The sequence below is a fragment of the Entelurus aequoreus genome, linkage group LG01 (genome assembly GCF_033978785.1).
Source record: "Entelurus aequoreus isolate RoL-2023_Sb linkage group LG01, RoL_Eaeq_v1.1, whole genome shotgun sequence".
In the NCBI taxonomy this organism is placed as follows: Eukaryota; Metazoa; Chordata; class Actinopteri; order Syngnathiformes; family Syngnathidae; genus Entelurus; species Entelurus aequoreus.
Genome location: NC_084731.1, coordinates 72,398,376 through 72,411,646, shown reverse-complemented (window position 1 = coordinate 72,411,646; position 13,271 = coordinate 72,398,376). Strand labels below are relative to the sequence as shown.

General features: G+C 36.3%; 1 protein-coding gene across 2 annotated transcripts in view; it reads right to left on the bottom strand.

The window, feature by feature from the left end:
- Nucleotides 1-832: 832 nt before the first annotated feature.
- ndufa4l2a (NDUFA4 mitochondrial complex associated like 2a) overlaps nucleotides 833-13,271 on the bottom strand; it is a 12,666-nt gene continuing 227 nt past the window's right edge. The window contains exons 2-5 of one of the 2 annotated variants that reach the window (XM_062032364.1): nucleotides 7,783-7,868; nucleotides 1,047-1,107; nucleotides 889-968; nucleotides 835-844 (exon numbers count right to left, since the gene is read on the bottom strand). In XM_062032364.1, coding sequence (XP_061888348.1) covers nucleotides 912-968; nucleotides 1,047-1,107; nucleotides 7,783-7,868 — 204 coding nt within the window. In that variant the 3' untranslated portion in view covers nucleotides 835-844; nucleotides 889-911. Of the gene's footprint in view, nucleotides 969-1,046; nucleotides 1,108-7,782; nucleotides 7,869-13,271 lie in introns of both variants that reach the window. The other variant, XM_062032275.1, reaches the window with a different exon arrangement.

The window sequence follows — 13,271 nt, the reverse complement described above, 5'->3', positions numbered from 1 at the left end:
AACGTAAATGCAACTTTACGGATGATTTGCGGGAAAAGTATCCGTGTTTTGGTCCTGGCCGTGACACATGGGAAGCAGAATGCACTGTGTGCAAAGCAGCAACGTATATATCTTTGGCAAATAAAGATCTACAAGCCCAAATCGACACTACAAAGCACAAAACAGCTGTGCAGGGCAAGAGCTCGTCTGCTGTATTTTGTTTAAATTTAATTAACTTGTTTTGAGGAATTATTTATGTTTTGATTATATACAAGAGGTTATTTTGAATATTTCTACCTCTGCACTTTTTTCCAAAACTGTGAATGTTACAAAATATAAGTGTGACTTATTTTGTTATACTGTCAACCAATGTTGGCGTTAACACACTTTTTGTGTCTTTTTAACACATTGAAATCAGAAAGAAAGCAGATTTTTTTTTTTTTAACCATTTGCGCCCCACAGCTAATGTTTTAAAGGCCCACGGCATATTCTAAAAATACTATTAAAATAAACAAAAACATAACAAAAGTGAAATAAAAAAGCTTACAGGTGAAATGTAATTTAGAAAAAGTTGCAATGTTGACTAATAAAACAAAGCTGTTTTTTTTTTTCTTTCAAACCACAGTGTGCACGTCTGATGTTGCTCACATGGGCTCCACTGAATGCTCAGGGACTTTTTGCCTTTGCTCACACACATGAACAATTGCCAGTGAGGAGATGTGATGTTGGATTCATTTATTCATATTTATTCTTTCACATTCATGCTGACAACTACACTAGCTTACATACAGCTGGCTAGTTAGTTAGTTGTTTGTTGGTTATTTAGCTAGTTAGTTATTTAGATAGTTAATATGTTAGTTAGTTGATTAGTTGGTTGGTTAGTTGGGTAGTTAGTTAGTTGGTTAGTTAGTTAGTTAGTTAGTGGGTGATGATTAGAATTCTGGTCCTTCCTTCTTGAGCTTCTTGTAGTCGGTGGTGATGGTCACAAACTACAATCACAAGACACCATTACTGTCTAACAGTGTACTTCTACTGTGTACTTGTACTATGTGTGTGTACTACATCACCTTGTACTGGTAAGTGGGATGAAGTTTGTTCCAAGGTTCAGGATTACTGCTCTTGTTCCATCTGAAAGAAAAAACATCAATCTGCTTTTTCTTCTTCTTGTCCAAAAACATCACATACTACTTGTAGTAGTAGTACTTGTTGTTGTAGTAGTAGTAGTACTTGTTGTAGTAGTAGTAGTACTTGTTGTAGTAGTAGTACTACTAGTTGTAGTAGTAGCAATAGTAATAGTATTAGTAAGTGTTGTAGTAGTAGTGGTTTTTGATTGATTGATTGATTGATTGATTGATTGATTGATTGATTGATTGATTGATTGATTGATTGATTGATTGATTGATTGATTGATTGATTGATTGAAACTTTTATTAGTAGATTGCACAGTAGTACTGTGGTAGAAATGTAGTAATAGTAGTAGCAGTACTGTAGTAGTGGTGTAATAGTAGTGTAGTAGTAGTATAATAGTAGTAAAAGTACTCTAGTAGTAGAAGTAGTAGTAGCAGTAGTAGTAGTAATAGTAGTAGTAGTAGTAGTAGTAATTGTAGTAGTAATGTAGTAGTAGCAGTAGTACTGTTGTAGTAGTAGTAGTAGTAGTAGTAGTAGTACTGTTGTTGTAGTAAAAGTAGTAGTAGTAGTAATAGTAGTAAGAGTAGTAGTAGTACTGTTATTGTTGTAGTGGTAGTAGTAGTACTGTTGTAGTAGTAGTAGTAATAGTAGTAGTAGTACTGTCGTAGTAGTAGTAGTAGTAATAGTAGTAGTAGTACTGTAGTAGTAGTAGTGCTAGTAGTAGTAGTACTGTAGTAGTAGTAGTAATAGTAGGAGTAGTACAGTAGTAGTAGTAGTAGTACTGTTGTAGTAGTAATAATAGTAGTAGTACTTTTTAGTAGTAGTAGTAATAGTAGTAGTACTGTAGTAATAGTAGTAGTAGTAGTAGTAGTAGTAGTAATTTAGTAGCACTGTAGTAGTAGTAGTAGTAGTAATAATATTGTAGTAGTAATAGTAGCAGTGCTGTTGTAGTTGTAGTACTAGTAGTAAATAAATAAATACATTATTTAGTAGTAGTAGAAGCAATAGTAAAAGTAGTATTGTTGTTGTAGTAGTAGTAGTAGTAGTAGTAGCAATAGTAAAAGTAGTATTGTTGTTGTTGTAGTAGTAGTAATGTAGTAGTAGTAGTAGTAATAGTACTGTTGTAGTAGTAGTAGTAGTAATAGTAGAAGAAATGTAGTAGTATTGTTGTAGTAGTAGTAGTAGTAGTAGTAGTAGTAGTAGTAGTAGTAGTGGTAATATGAGTAGTAGCAATAGTAGTAGTAGTAGTACCGTAGTAGTAGTAGTAGTAGTAGTAGTAGTAGTAGTAGTAGTAGTAGTAGTAGTAATAGTAGTAGTACTGTAATAGTAGTAGTAGTAGTAGTAGTAGTACTGTAGTAGTAGTAGTTTAGTAGCACTGGTGTAGTCATAGTATTACGGTAGTAGTAATAGTAATAGTACTGTAGTAGTAGTAGTAGTAGTAGTAGTAGTAGTAGTAACAATAGAAGTAGTAGTAGTGTAGTAGTACTGTTGTAGTAGAAGTAGTAGTAATAATAGTAATAGTAGTAGTACTGTAGTAGTAGTAGTAATAGTAGTACTGTTGTAGTAGTAGTAGTAGTACTAGTAGTAATAGTAGCAGTACAGTAGTAGTAATAGTACTGTAGTAGCAGTAGTACTGTTGTAATAGTAGTAATAGTAGAAGTAGTAGTACTGTTGTAGTAGTAGTAGTAGTAGTAGTGCTGTTGTAGTAGTAGTAGTAGTAGTACTTTAGTAGCACTGTTGTTGTAGTAGTAGTACTTTAGTAGTAATAGTAATAGTACTGTAGCAATAATAGTAGTAGTAGTACTGTAGTAGTAGACATAGTAGTAGTAGTAGTAGTAGTAATAGCAGCAGTACTGTATTACTAGTAGTAGTAGTAGTAGTAATAGTAGTACTGTTGTAGTAGTAGTCGTAGTGTTGTAGTAGTAATAGTAGCAGTACAGTAGTAGTAATAGTACTGTAGTAGCAGTGGTACTGTTGTAACTTGTAATCGTAGCAATAGTAGTAGTAATAGTAGTAGTAGCAGTAGTAGTAATAGTACTGTAGTAGTAGTACTAGTGCTGTACTGCTGTAGCAGTAGTAGTCATAGTACTGTAGTAGTAACATTACTGTAGTAGTAGTAGTAGTAGTAGTAGTAGTAGTAGTAGTAGTACTGTAGTAGTACGGTAGTATTAGTAATAGTAGTAGTACTGTAGTAGTAGTAATAGTAGTACTGTTGTTGTAGTAGTAGTAGTAGTAGTAGTAGTAGTAGTAGTAGTAGTGCTGTAGTAGTAATAGTAGCAGTACAGTAGTAGCAATAGTACTGTAGTAGCAGTAGTACTGTAGTAGTAGTAGTAGTAATTGGAGTAGTAGTACTGTAGTAGTAGTAATAGTAGTAGTACTTTTGTAGTAGTAGTAGTAGTAGTAGTAGTAGTGTAGTAGTAGTATTTTAGTGGCACTGTTGTAGTAGTAGTAGTAGTATTAATATTGTAGTAGTAATAGTAGTAGTACTGTTGTAGTTGTAGTAGTAGTACCGTAGTAGTAATGTAGTAGTAGTAATAGTAGTAGTAGTAGTAATAATAGTAGTAGAAGAAATGGAGTAGTACTGTTGTAGTAGTAGTAGTCGTACTGTAGTAATAGTACTTTAGTGGCACTGCTGCTGTAGTAGTAGTAGTCGTAGTAGTAATAGTACTGTAGTAGTAGTACTGTAGTAGTAGTAGCAATAGTAGTGGTGGTAGTAGTACTACTGTAGTATTAGTAGTAGTAATAGTTGTAGTAGTAGCAATAGTAGCAGTAGTAGTAGGTGCAACTATTGTAGTAGTAGTGATTAGTAGTACTGCTATGGTAGTACTACTAGTTAGTAGTACTGTAGTGGTAGTAGTACCAGTTATTAGTACTGTAGTAATTAAGTAGTAGTAGTACTTTAGTAGCACTGCTGCAGTAGTAGTAGTAGTAGTAGTAGTAGTAGTAGCAATAGTAGTAGTAGCAGTGTAGCAGTTGTAGTAGTAGTAGTAATAGTAGTAATACTATAGTAGTAGTAGCAATAGTAGCAGTAGTAGTAGTAGTATTTGGTGAAACTATAGTAGTAGTACTGATTAGTAGTACTGTAGTGGTAGTAGTACCAGTTAGTAGTACTGTAGTACTCATACTTTATACACAATAATAGTACACAATATTTTATACTTTATACACAATAATAGTACACAGTATTGTACACTCTATACACACTAATAGTACATAATATTTTATACTTTGTACACACTAATAGTATACACTATTGTATACTATGTACATACTAATGTTATACACTATTTTATACTTTGTATACACTAACAGTACACACTATTGTATACTTTGTACACACTAATAGTACACAATATTTTATACTCTGTATTTACATATATTATACACTATTTTCTACTTTGTACACAATAATACTACACAATATTTTATACTTTGTACACACTAACAGTACACAATATTTCATACTTGGTACACACTAATAGTACACAATATTGTATACTTGTACACAATAATAGTGCACACTATTTTATACTATGTACACACTAATAGTACACACTATTTTATACTCTGTACATACTAATATTATACATTTTATACTTTGTATACAACAATAGTACACACTAGTTTATACTTTGTACACACTAACAGTACACCACATTGTATACTTTGTACAGACTAATAGTACAAAATATAGTATACTTTGTACACACCAATAGTACACACTATTTCATACTTTTTTACACACTAATAGCATACACTATTTTATACTTTGTACACACTAATAGCACACACTATTTTATACTTTGTACACACTAACAGTACACATTATTTTCTACTTTGTACACACTAATAGTACATAGTATTTCATACTTTGTACACAGTAATAGTACACACTATCTTCTACTTTGAACACACAAATAGTACATAGTATTTCATACTTTGTACACACTAATAGTACATAGTATTTCATACTTTGTACACACTAACAGTACACATTATTTTCTACTTTGTACACACTAATAGTACATAGTATTTCATACTTTGTACACACTAATAGTACATAGTATTTCATACTTTGTACACACTAACAGTACACATTTTCTACTTTGTACACACAAATAGTACATAGTATTTCATACTTTGTACACAGTAATAATACACACTATATTCTACATTGAACACACGAATAGTACATAGTATTTCACACTTAGTTGACACTAATAGTACATAGTATTTCATACTTTGTACACACTAATAGTACACACTATTTTATAATTTGTACACACTAATAGTACACACTATTTTATACTTTGTACACCCTAATAGTACACCCTATTTTATACTTTGTACACACTAATAGTACACACTATTTTATAATTTGTACACACTAATAGTACACACTATTTTATACCTTGTACACACTAACAGTACACATTATTTTCTACTTTCTACACACTAATAGTACATAGTATTTCATACTTTGTACACAGTAATAGTACACACTATCTTCTACTTTGTACACACTAATAGTACGTAGTATTTCATACTTTGTACACACTAATAGTACACAGTATTTCATACTTTGTGCACACTAATAGTACACAGTATTTCATACTTTGTACACACTAATAGTACACACTATTTCATACTTTGTACACACCGATAGTACATAGGGGGCGGTATGGCGTAGTGCAGGGGTGCTCACACTTTTTCCGCAGGCGAGCTACTTTTCAATTGATCAAGTCGCGGGGATCTACCTCATTCATATACATAATTTATATTAACTTATTTATGAAATATATGTTTTTGTTAACAAGTTAAAGGGGTTTAATGATGATGCAAGCATGTTTAACACATAGTTAATATTGTTGATGAATTAAAGGTGTTTAATGATAATACAAGAATTTTTAATACACATAGTTAATATTGTTAACAAGTTAAAGGTGTTTAAAGATAATGCAAGCATGTTTAACACATTTAGTTAATATTGTTAACAAGTTAAAGGTGTTTAATGATAATACAAGCATGTTTAACACATATAGTTAATATTGTTAATAAGTTAAAGGTGTTTAAAGATAATACAAGCATGTTTAACACATATAGTAAATATTGTTAACAAGTTAAAGGTGTTTAAAGATAATACAAGCATGTTTAACACATATAGTTAATATTGTTAACAAGTTAAAGGTGTTTAATGATAATACAGGCATGTTTAACACATATAGTTAATATTGTTAATAAGTTAAAGGTGTTTAAAGATAATACAAGCATGTTTAACACATATAGTAAATATTGTTAACAAGTTAAAGGTGTTTAAAGATAATACAAGCATGTTTAACACATATAGTTAATATTGTTAACAAGTTAAAGGTGTTTAAAGATATTGCAAGCATGTTTAACACATATAGATTCATTTCTTTCATGAAGACAAGAATATAAGTTGGTGTATTACCTGATTCTGATGACTTGCATTGATAGGAATCGGACAGTAGTGATGATAACGTCCTCATTTTCAAATGGAGGAGAAAAAAAGTCCTCCTTTCTGTCTAATACCACATGAACGTGGTTGGTTTTTGGCATCTTATTTGTCCAGCTTCCGTACTCCTTTGTATACACTTTACAAGAAATACATTGGCGGCAAACTCCGTAGCTTGCTAGCTTGTGCACGCCAGCTTTCTGGGACTCTTATTTTGTTAGTGCAGGCAGGATGAAGCAGCGCTTTTATTGTGCAACTGTGCAGTCGATCTTTGGAGTTTTGACGACAGGTACAGCGCCAGAGTCTATTGAAATAAAAAGTGTTTCTCGCCTTCCTGTCGGTAATTTTTTCTTAATAATGAGCTGGCAGCAGCCAGCGTCATCTCAGAAGACCCTCGGGTGCCGTGAATGTCAATCAAGTGACAAAAGTGACGTCATAGTGAAGATTTATGATCGCTCATTTTTAGGACTACTTTTTTAATGCCTGGCTGGCGATCGACTGACACACCCTCCGTGATCGACCGGTAGATCACGATCGACGTAATGAGCACCAATGGCGTAGTGGGTAGAGCGGCCGTGCCAGAAACCTGAGGGTTGCAGGTTCGCTCCCCGCCTCTTGACATCCAAATCGCTGCCGTTGTGTCCTTGGGCAGGACACTTCACCCTTGCCCCCGGTGCCGCTCACACTGGTGAATGCATGATGAATGAATGATAGGTGGTGGTCGGAGGGGCCGTAGGCGCAAACTGGCAGCCTCGCTTCCGTCTGTCTACCCCAGGGCAGCTGTGGCTACAAATGTAGCTTACCACCACCAGGTGTGAATGAATGATGGGTTCCCACTTCTCTGTGAGCGCTTTGAGTATCTAATAATAGAAAAGCGCAATATAAAATCGAATCCATTATAGTATGTCATACTTTGCGTGTATTCAGTCACGTGACTTTATCGACAGGTTGACTTCTGGTCAAAGAAGTGGTGGTCAAGCAAAGCAAGATGGCGACTGTGAAATATCGGAGTACACAAGATATTACCACTGCGAAGTATCTGAGTACACAAGATATTACCACTGTGAAGTATCCGAGGACACAAGGTATTACCACAAAAAGCAGATACAAGTTTTACTGCTTGACCACCACTTCCTGCCTTGCATATTTAATGAGCCGCAGGTGACGTCAGTGGAATACAAGCTGGGTGTGTCACTTACGTCACATGGGGGCCTTTGGCCAATCGTATCAGGTAGAGAGAAGCTCCACCCATTCCCAAAACGATGAAGAAGAACTGTGGGATCAGCTGAGGGCACACACACACACACACACACACACACACACCCACACACACACACACACACACACACACACACACACACACACACACACACACACACACACACACACACACACACACACACACACACACACACATACTGGTTATCATTTGGAATGGGGACCAAGTTTTTGATCATCACTTGTGGGGACAAGGGAAAAATATATTACTTTTAACTAAAGATGGATACCATACTATTAATGCCAGGATAACACATGTTTCACTTTAAGAAAATTCATTTTCTCTTTCACCAATATTTGAAACACGTAAATAAGGTAACCCAAATTTCCCTGTTGTGGGATCAATAAAAGATTATCTTATCTTACCTTTAACGACAGAAATAAAATACAAACTCATTTAAACTTTCATTTTTACTTTTTATTTTTAACAACATTGAACATAAAGAACTAAAAAAAACTGTTCTACTTAACCAGTCTTGCTGATTATCTCTTAATCTACTATTTTAGCTGCAATCTCCTTTTGTAGGCCGTAGTGCGGTTGTACACACAGAACTTCAATGCTTGCCATTCCCGGTTTTGGAGAGCTTCCGGTTCGGCCCTCAAACATTTGAAACAGTCACTCTTTCCTGGTACAATACCAGAAGGGATGAATCGCTTCATGTGCTTCTCGACAGCCTTCACCTCTTTCTGCGTCCAGGGTTGCCTTTTCTGGGCAGCTGTACCTGCAAGTGACCATACAAAATATGTGTATGAAAATAAAGTAAATAAAAGAAGATTCAGAAATTAAGTTATACATTCGTTTGCTATAATGTCTCTAACTCACAGAGAACAATGCATACATATGCATTTGCATTACTTGTGAGAAAACAAAGACTGATAAAACTTGACTAAAAAAACAGTTTATGTATATACAAACCCCGTTTCCATATGAGTTGGGAAATTGTGTTAGATGTAAATATAAACGGAATACAATGAATTGCAAATCCTTTTCAACCCATATTCAATTGAATGCACTACAAAGACAAGATATTTGATGTTCAAACTCATAAACTTTATTTTTTTTTGCAAATAATAATTAACTTAAAATGTCATGGCTGCAACACGTGCCAAAGTAGTTGGGAAAGGGCATGTTCACCACTGTGTTACATGGCCTTTCCTTTTAACAACACTCAGTAAACGTTTGGGAACTGAGGAGACACATTTTTTAAGCTTCTCAGGTGGAATTCTTTCCCATTCTTGCTTGATGTACAGCTTAAGTTGTTCAACAGTCCGGGGGTCTCCGTTGTGGTATTTTAGGCTTCATAATTCGCCACACATTTTCAATGGGAGACAGGTCTGGACTACAGGCAGGCCAGTCTAGTACCCACACTCTTTTACTATGAAGCCACGTTGAGTAACACGTGGCTTGGCATTGTCTTGCTGAAATAAGCAGGGGCGTCCATGGTAATGTTGCTTGGATGGCAACATATGTTGCTCCAAAACCTGTATGTACCTTTCAGCATTAATGGCGCCTTCACAGATGTGTAAGTTACCCATGTCTTGGGCACTAATACACCCCCATACCATCACAGATGCTGGCTTTTCAACTTTGCGCCTAGAACAATCCGGATGGTTCTTTTCCTCTTTGGTCCGGAGGACACGACGTCCACAGTTTCCAAAAACAATTTGAAATGTGGACTCGTCAGACCACAGAACACTTTTCCACTTTGTATCAGTCCATCTTAGATGAGCTCAGGCCCAGCGAAGCCGACGGCGTTTCTGGGTGTTGTTGATAAACGGTTTTCGCCTTGCATAGGAGAGTTTTAACTTGCACTTACAGATGTAGCGACCAACTGTAGTTACTGACAGTGGGTTTCTGAAGTGTTCCTGAACCCATGTGGTGATATCGTTTACACACTGATGTCGCTTGTTGATGCAGTACAGCCTGAGGGATCGAAGGTCACAGGCTTAGCTGCTTACGTGCAGTGATTTCTCCGGATTCTCTGAACCCTTTGATGATATTACGGACCGTAGATGGTGAAATCCCTAAATTCCTTGCAATAGCTGGTTGAAAAAGGTTTTTCTTAAACTGTTCAACAATTTGCTCACGCATTTGTTGACAAAGTGGTGACCCTCGCCCCATCCTTGTTTGTGAATGACTGAGCATTTCATGGAATCTACTTTTATACCCAATCATGGCACCCACCTGTTCCCAATTTGCCTGTTCACCTGTGGGATGTTCCAAATAAGTCTTTGATGAGCATTCCTCAACTTTAACAGTATTTATTGTCACCTTTCCCAACTTCTTTGTCACGTGTTGCTGGCATCAAATTCTAAAGTTAATGATTATTTGTAAAAAAAAAAAAAAAAGTTTATCAGTTTGAACATCAAATATATTGTCTTTGTAGCATATTCAACTGAATATGGGTTGAAAATGATTTGCAAATCATTGTATTCCGTTTATATTTACATCTAACACAATTTCCCAACTCATATGGAAACGGGGTTTGTAGTTTACCTTTGGAAGAATGTCTCACTGCACGATCTCCTGATGATACATCCCCTTCTTTTGAAAGTTGTGTCTGTCTCTTGGGGGGTGGGATTTCTTCTTCCTCAGTGGTTGGAAAGACCACCTCTTCTGTGGGTTCAATGTAATAAACTTTCAGTGTCATGCTTCCCATAGGCCACATTTAATAAACCATAAAAATGAGTATTGTCATTACATACCATTGTCAGGAAATGAATAGTGTTCGTCCTCTCTGGTAAGATCTTCCTCTTCAGTTTCCACAACACATTTTGTGGGAGCCATAACATGTTAAGCTTATAGTTGAGTTCAAACCAAACAAAAGGATGGAAAAAAATTATAGACAAAGGAAACAACAAAGATGACAACTTACCATTTGGATCAATTGTGATTTCATCCGAGTTCTTTCCATGAAACTCTGATAATCGACCTTGCTCGAGTGCCATCATGCATTTGACTGAGAAACTGATGCATTTTTTGAACATCCTCAGTGAAGGGCATAAGTTGTGGTGCATTCCACTTTCCTTCAGCTATGTTCCTCAGGGCTGTTGCAGAGATCAACTCGTTCCACTTCTCACGATGGACATCTTGAAACTGAGTGGCATTCCTTACCAGCTCTTCATTGTTCATTATCAAACCTTGTGCTTTCAAGAGCTTGCTGACTTTAACCAGGGAATTCCCAAGTTTTGTTGCCAGTGATGGAATGCAGAATTTGTTCGTGTCACTATCATAGCCACAAGTACATTTGACAGCTTTGACCATCTCCAAGTAGTTCTTAGGATTCATTCAAAATCCTCCATTTTTTTCAAGGTAGTTACTCTCCTGGCATTATGAATCGGTCTTCCTAATTCCCGCATCTTCTCTCTGACACACTGTTGATTTTTTGCTGACATACCACTTTTGTTCAACAGGTGCTGCCCAACATCTGTGATGACATGGTCATATTGTATTATTTCTGTGATTGGATCAGGAATCATGGCACTTATTACTCCCCACAGTTGTTTGGATACACTTGAAGGCACAGGCCCAGTATATGTGCACATGGACTGGACACGGTTCTTTCCTGGTTTTCGGGTGACTGATGCAGGTTTGAGGCGACAACTTCACATGTGACTCCACAGTACCTTTCTGGTAAACAGTCCTTGGCAATGTGCACAGTGCATAAAATCCATTTCCTTTAGCTTCTTTAGGTGGTCGTTTGAATGGCACTAATTCACACTTTCCTGACTCCGTAATAGCAGCATTGTGAGCGCAGTTCCCTTTATTACGAATATACTCTAGCTGTTTCTTTCTCTCCATGGAACTCGTTGGAAAGCTAAGAGCTGTGGCTACTTCCAATATGTTTTTGTGTGCACTTTCTAGATGCCTTGCCATCTTGGCACAAGGCTTACTGAAATACAAGCAATAATGTATTTTGTTGTAAACTCTTTTTCCATGTTTTTGAGGGGAGCACTTGAGCAGGGTTCCTCTGTTCCAGTGACATCAGGTGTTATGCTGTTTATGCCCAAGTCCATGTGGTCTACTGTTGTGCTGTCACAGGCTGGAAGACTTTTTGAGCCAGAACATCTGTCTTTCATCTAAAATGTGTGAAACAAAATCAATGTGAGGTTTTTAAAATATCCTAAATCTCCAATGTCCATCATAACTATACTTATACTGTAACTTCTTAGAAGTCCTTATAGACAACCAATTAGCATTAAATTAGAGCTACTTTGACTAGAAACTAGTCCAAATGCCAAAAAAAAGCAACACAAAGTGATTCAAAAGGTTTCTAGGAGCAGGGCTCATGTTCTTAATTAAATGCACCCGTTGGAAAAGGTTCGCTACCAAAAAATACATCCTTAACTCTTTATAGTGGGCTCTGTACCGAGGATGTTGTTGTGGCTTGTACAGCCCTTTGAGACACTTGTGATTTAGGGCTATATAAATAAACATTGATTGATTGATTGATTGATAGTAAAATATATAAGTTCCGGTCCAAATGCAAAAAAAAAAAAAGCAACACAAAGTGATTCAAAAGGTTTCTAGGAGCAATGCTATGCTAACTCACAAGACGTAACTACCTTACCTAATTTTTTGGCTTAACTTGGTTATGAACACATTGTTATTGTACAAATGAAAGTCAATAACCTCCATTTATAAGAAAGATGTGCTTACCTTTTGGTTTAAACAGCTTATTTTCGTGTCCCGTCAGCCGACATGTCCTGCACTGCAGACAAACCTCCTTTGTTATGGGGACCAGGTGGAAGGGATAAGTAATCACGGAAGGGATATGAGCAGAACAGAGAGTGCAGTACCAGCTTCAGCCCGATGAGGGGGCTGCTGTGCAAATGTCTCACACTCAAACTAACCAGTAAACATGTTTTATGGAAAAAAAGCTTAAAAATCACTTAGGCATTTTCAGAATGGATCCGACTATTATTTAAAAAGGTTCCCCTTTTTTTGTCCCAATAACGTCAAAGGTCCCCTAAAGTGACTTTGTAAACAGAGCGACGTCCCCAATAAGTAAGCATTGCCAGAACACACACACACACACGCACACATGCGCACACACCCACACACACAAACACGTACATGCACACGCACGCACGCGCGCACACACCCACACCACACACGTACGCACACACGCACACACACACGAATACACGTGCACACACACACACGAATACACGTGCACACACACGCACACGTCACACACGCACGAATACACAAGCACACACACACACACACAAATGTGTTACATTAAAAATGAAAAAATATGAATTTACATCATTTTATCACCATGAATGTGTAATGTATTTATATATTTGTAATATGTATTTATACATGTGTCATATTTATATATGTAATGTTGTACATGTATATACTGTGCATGTACATACTCTGCATGTAAAAACTGTACATGTG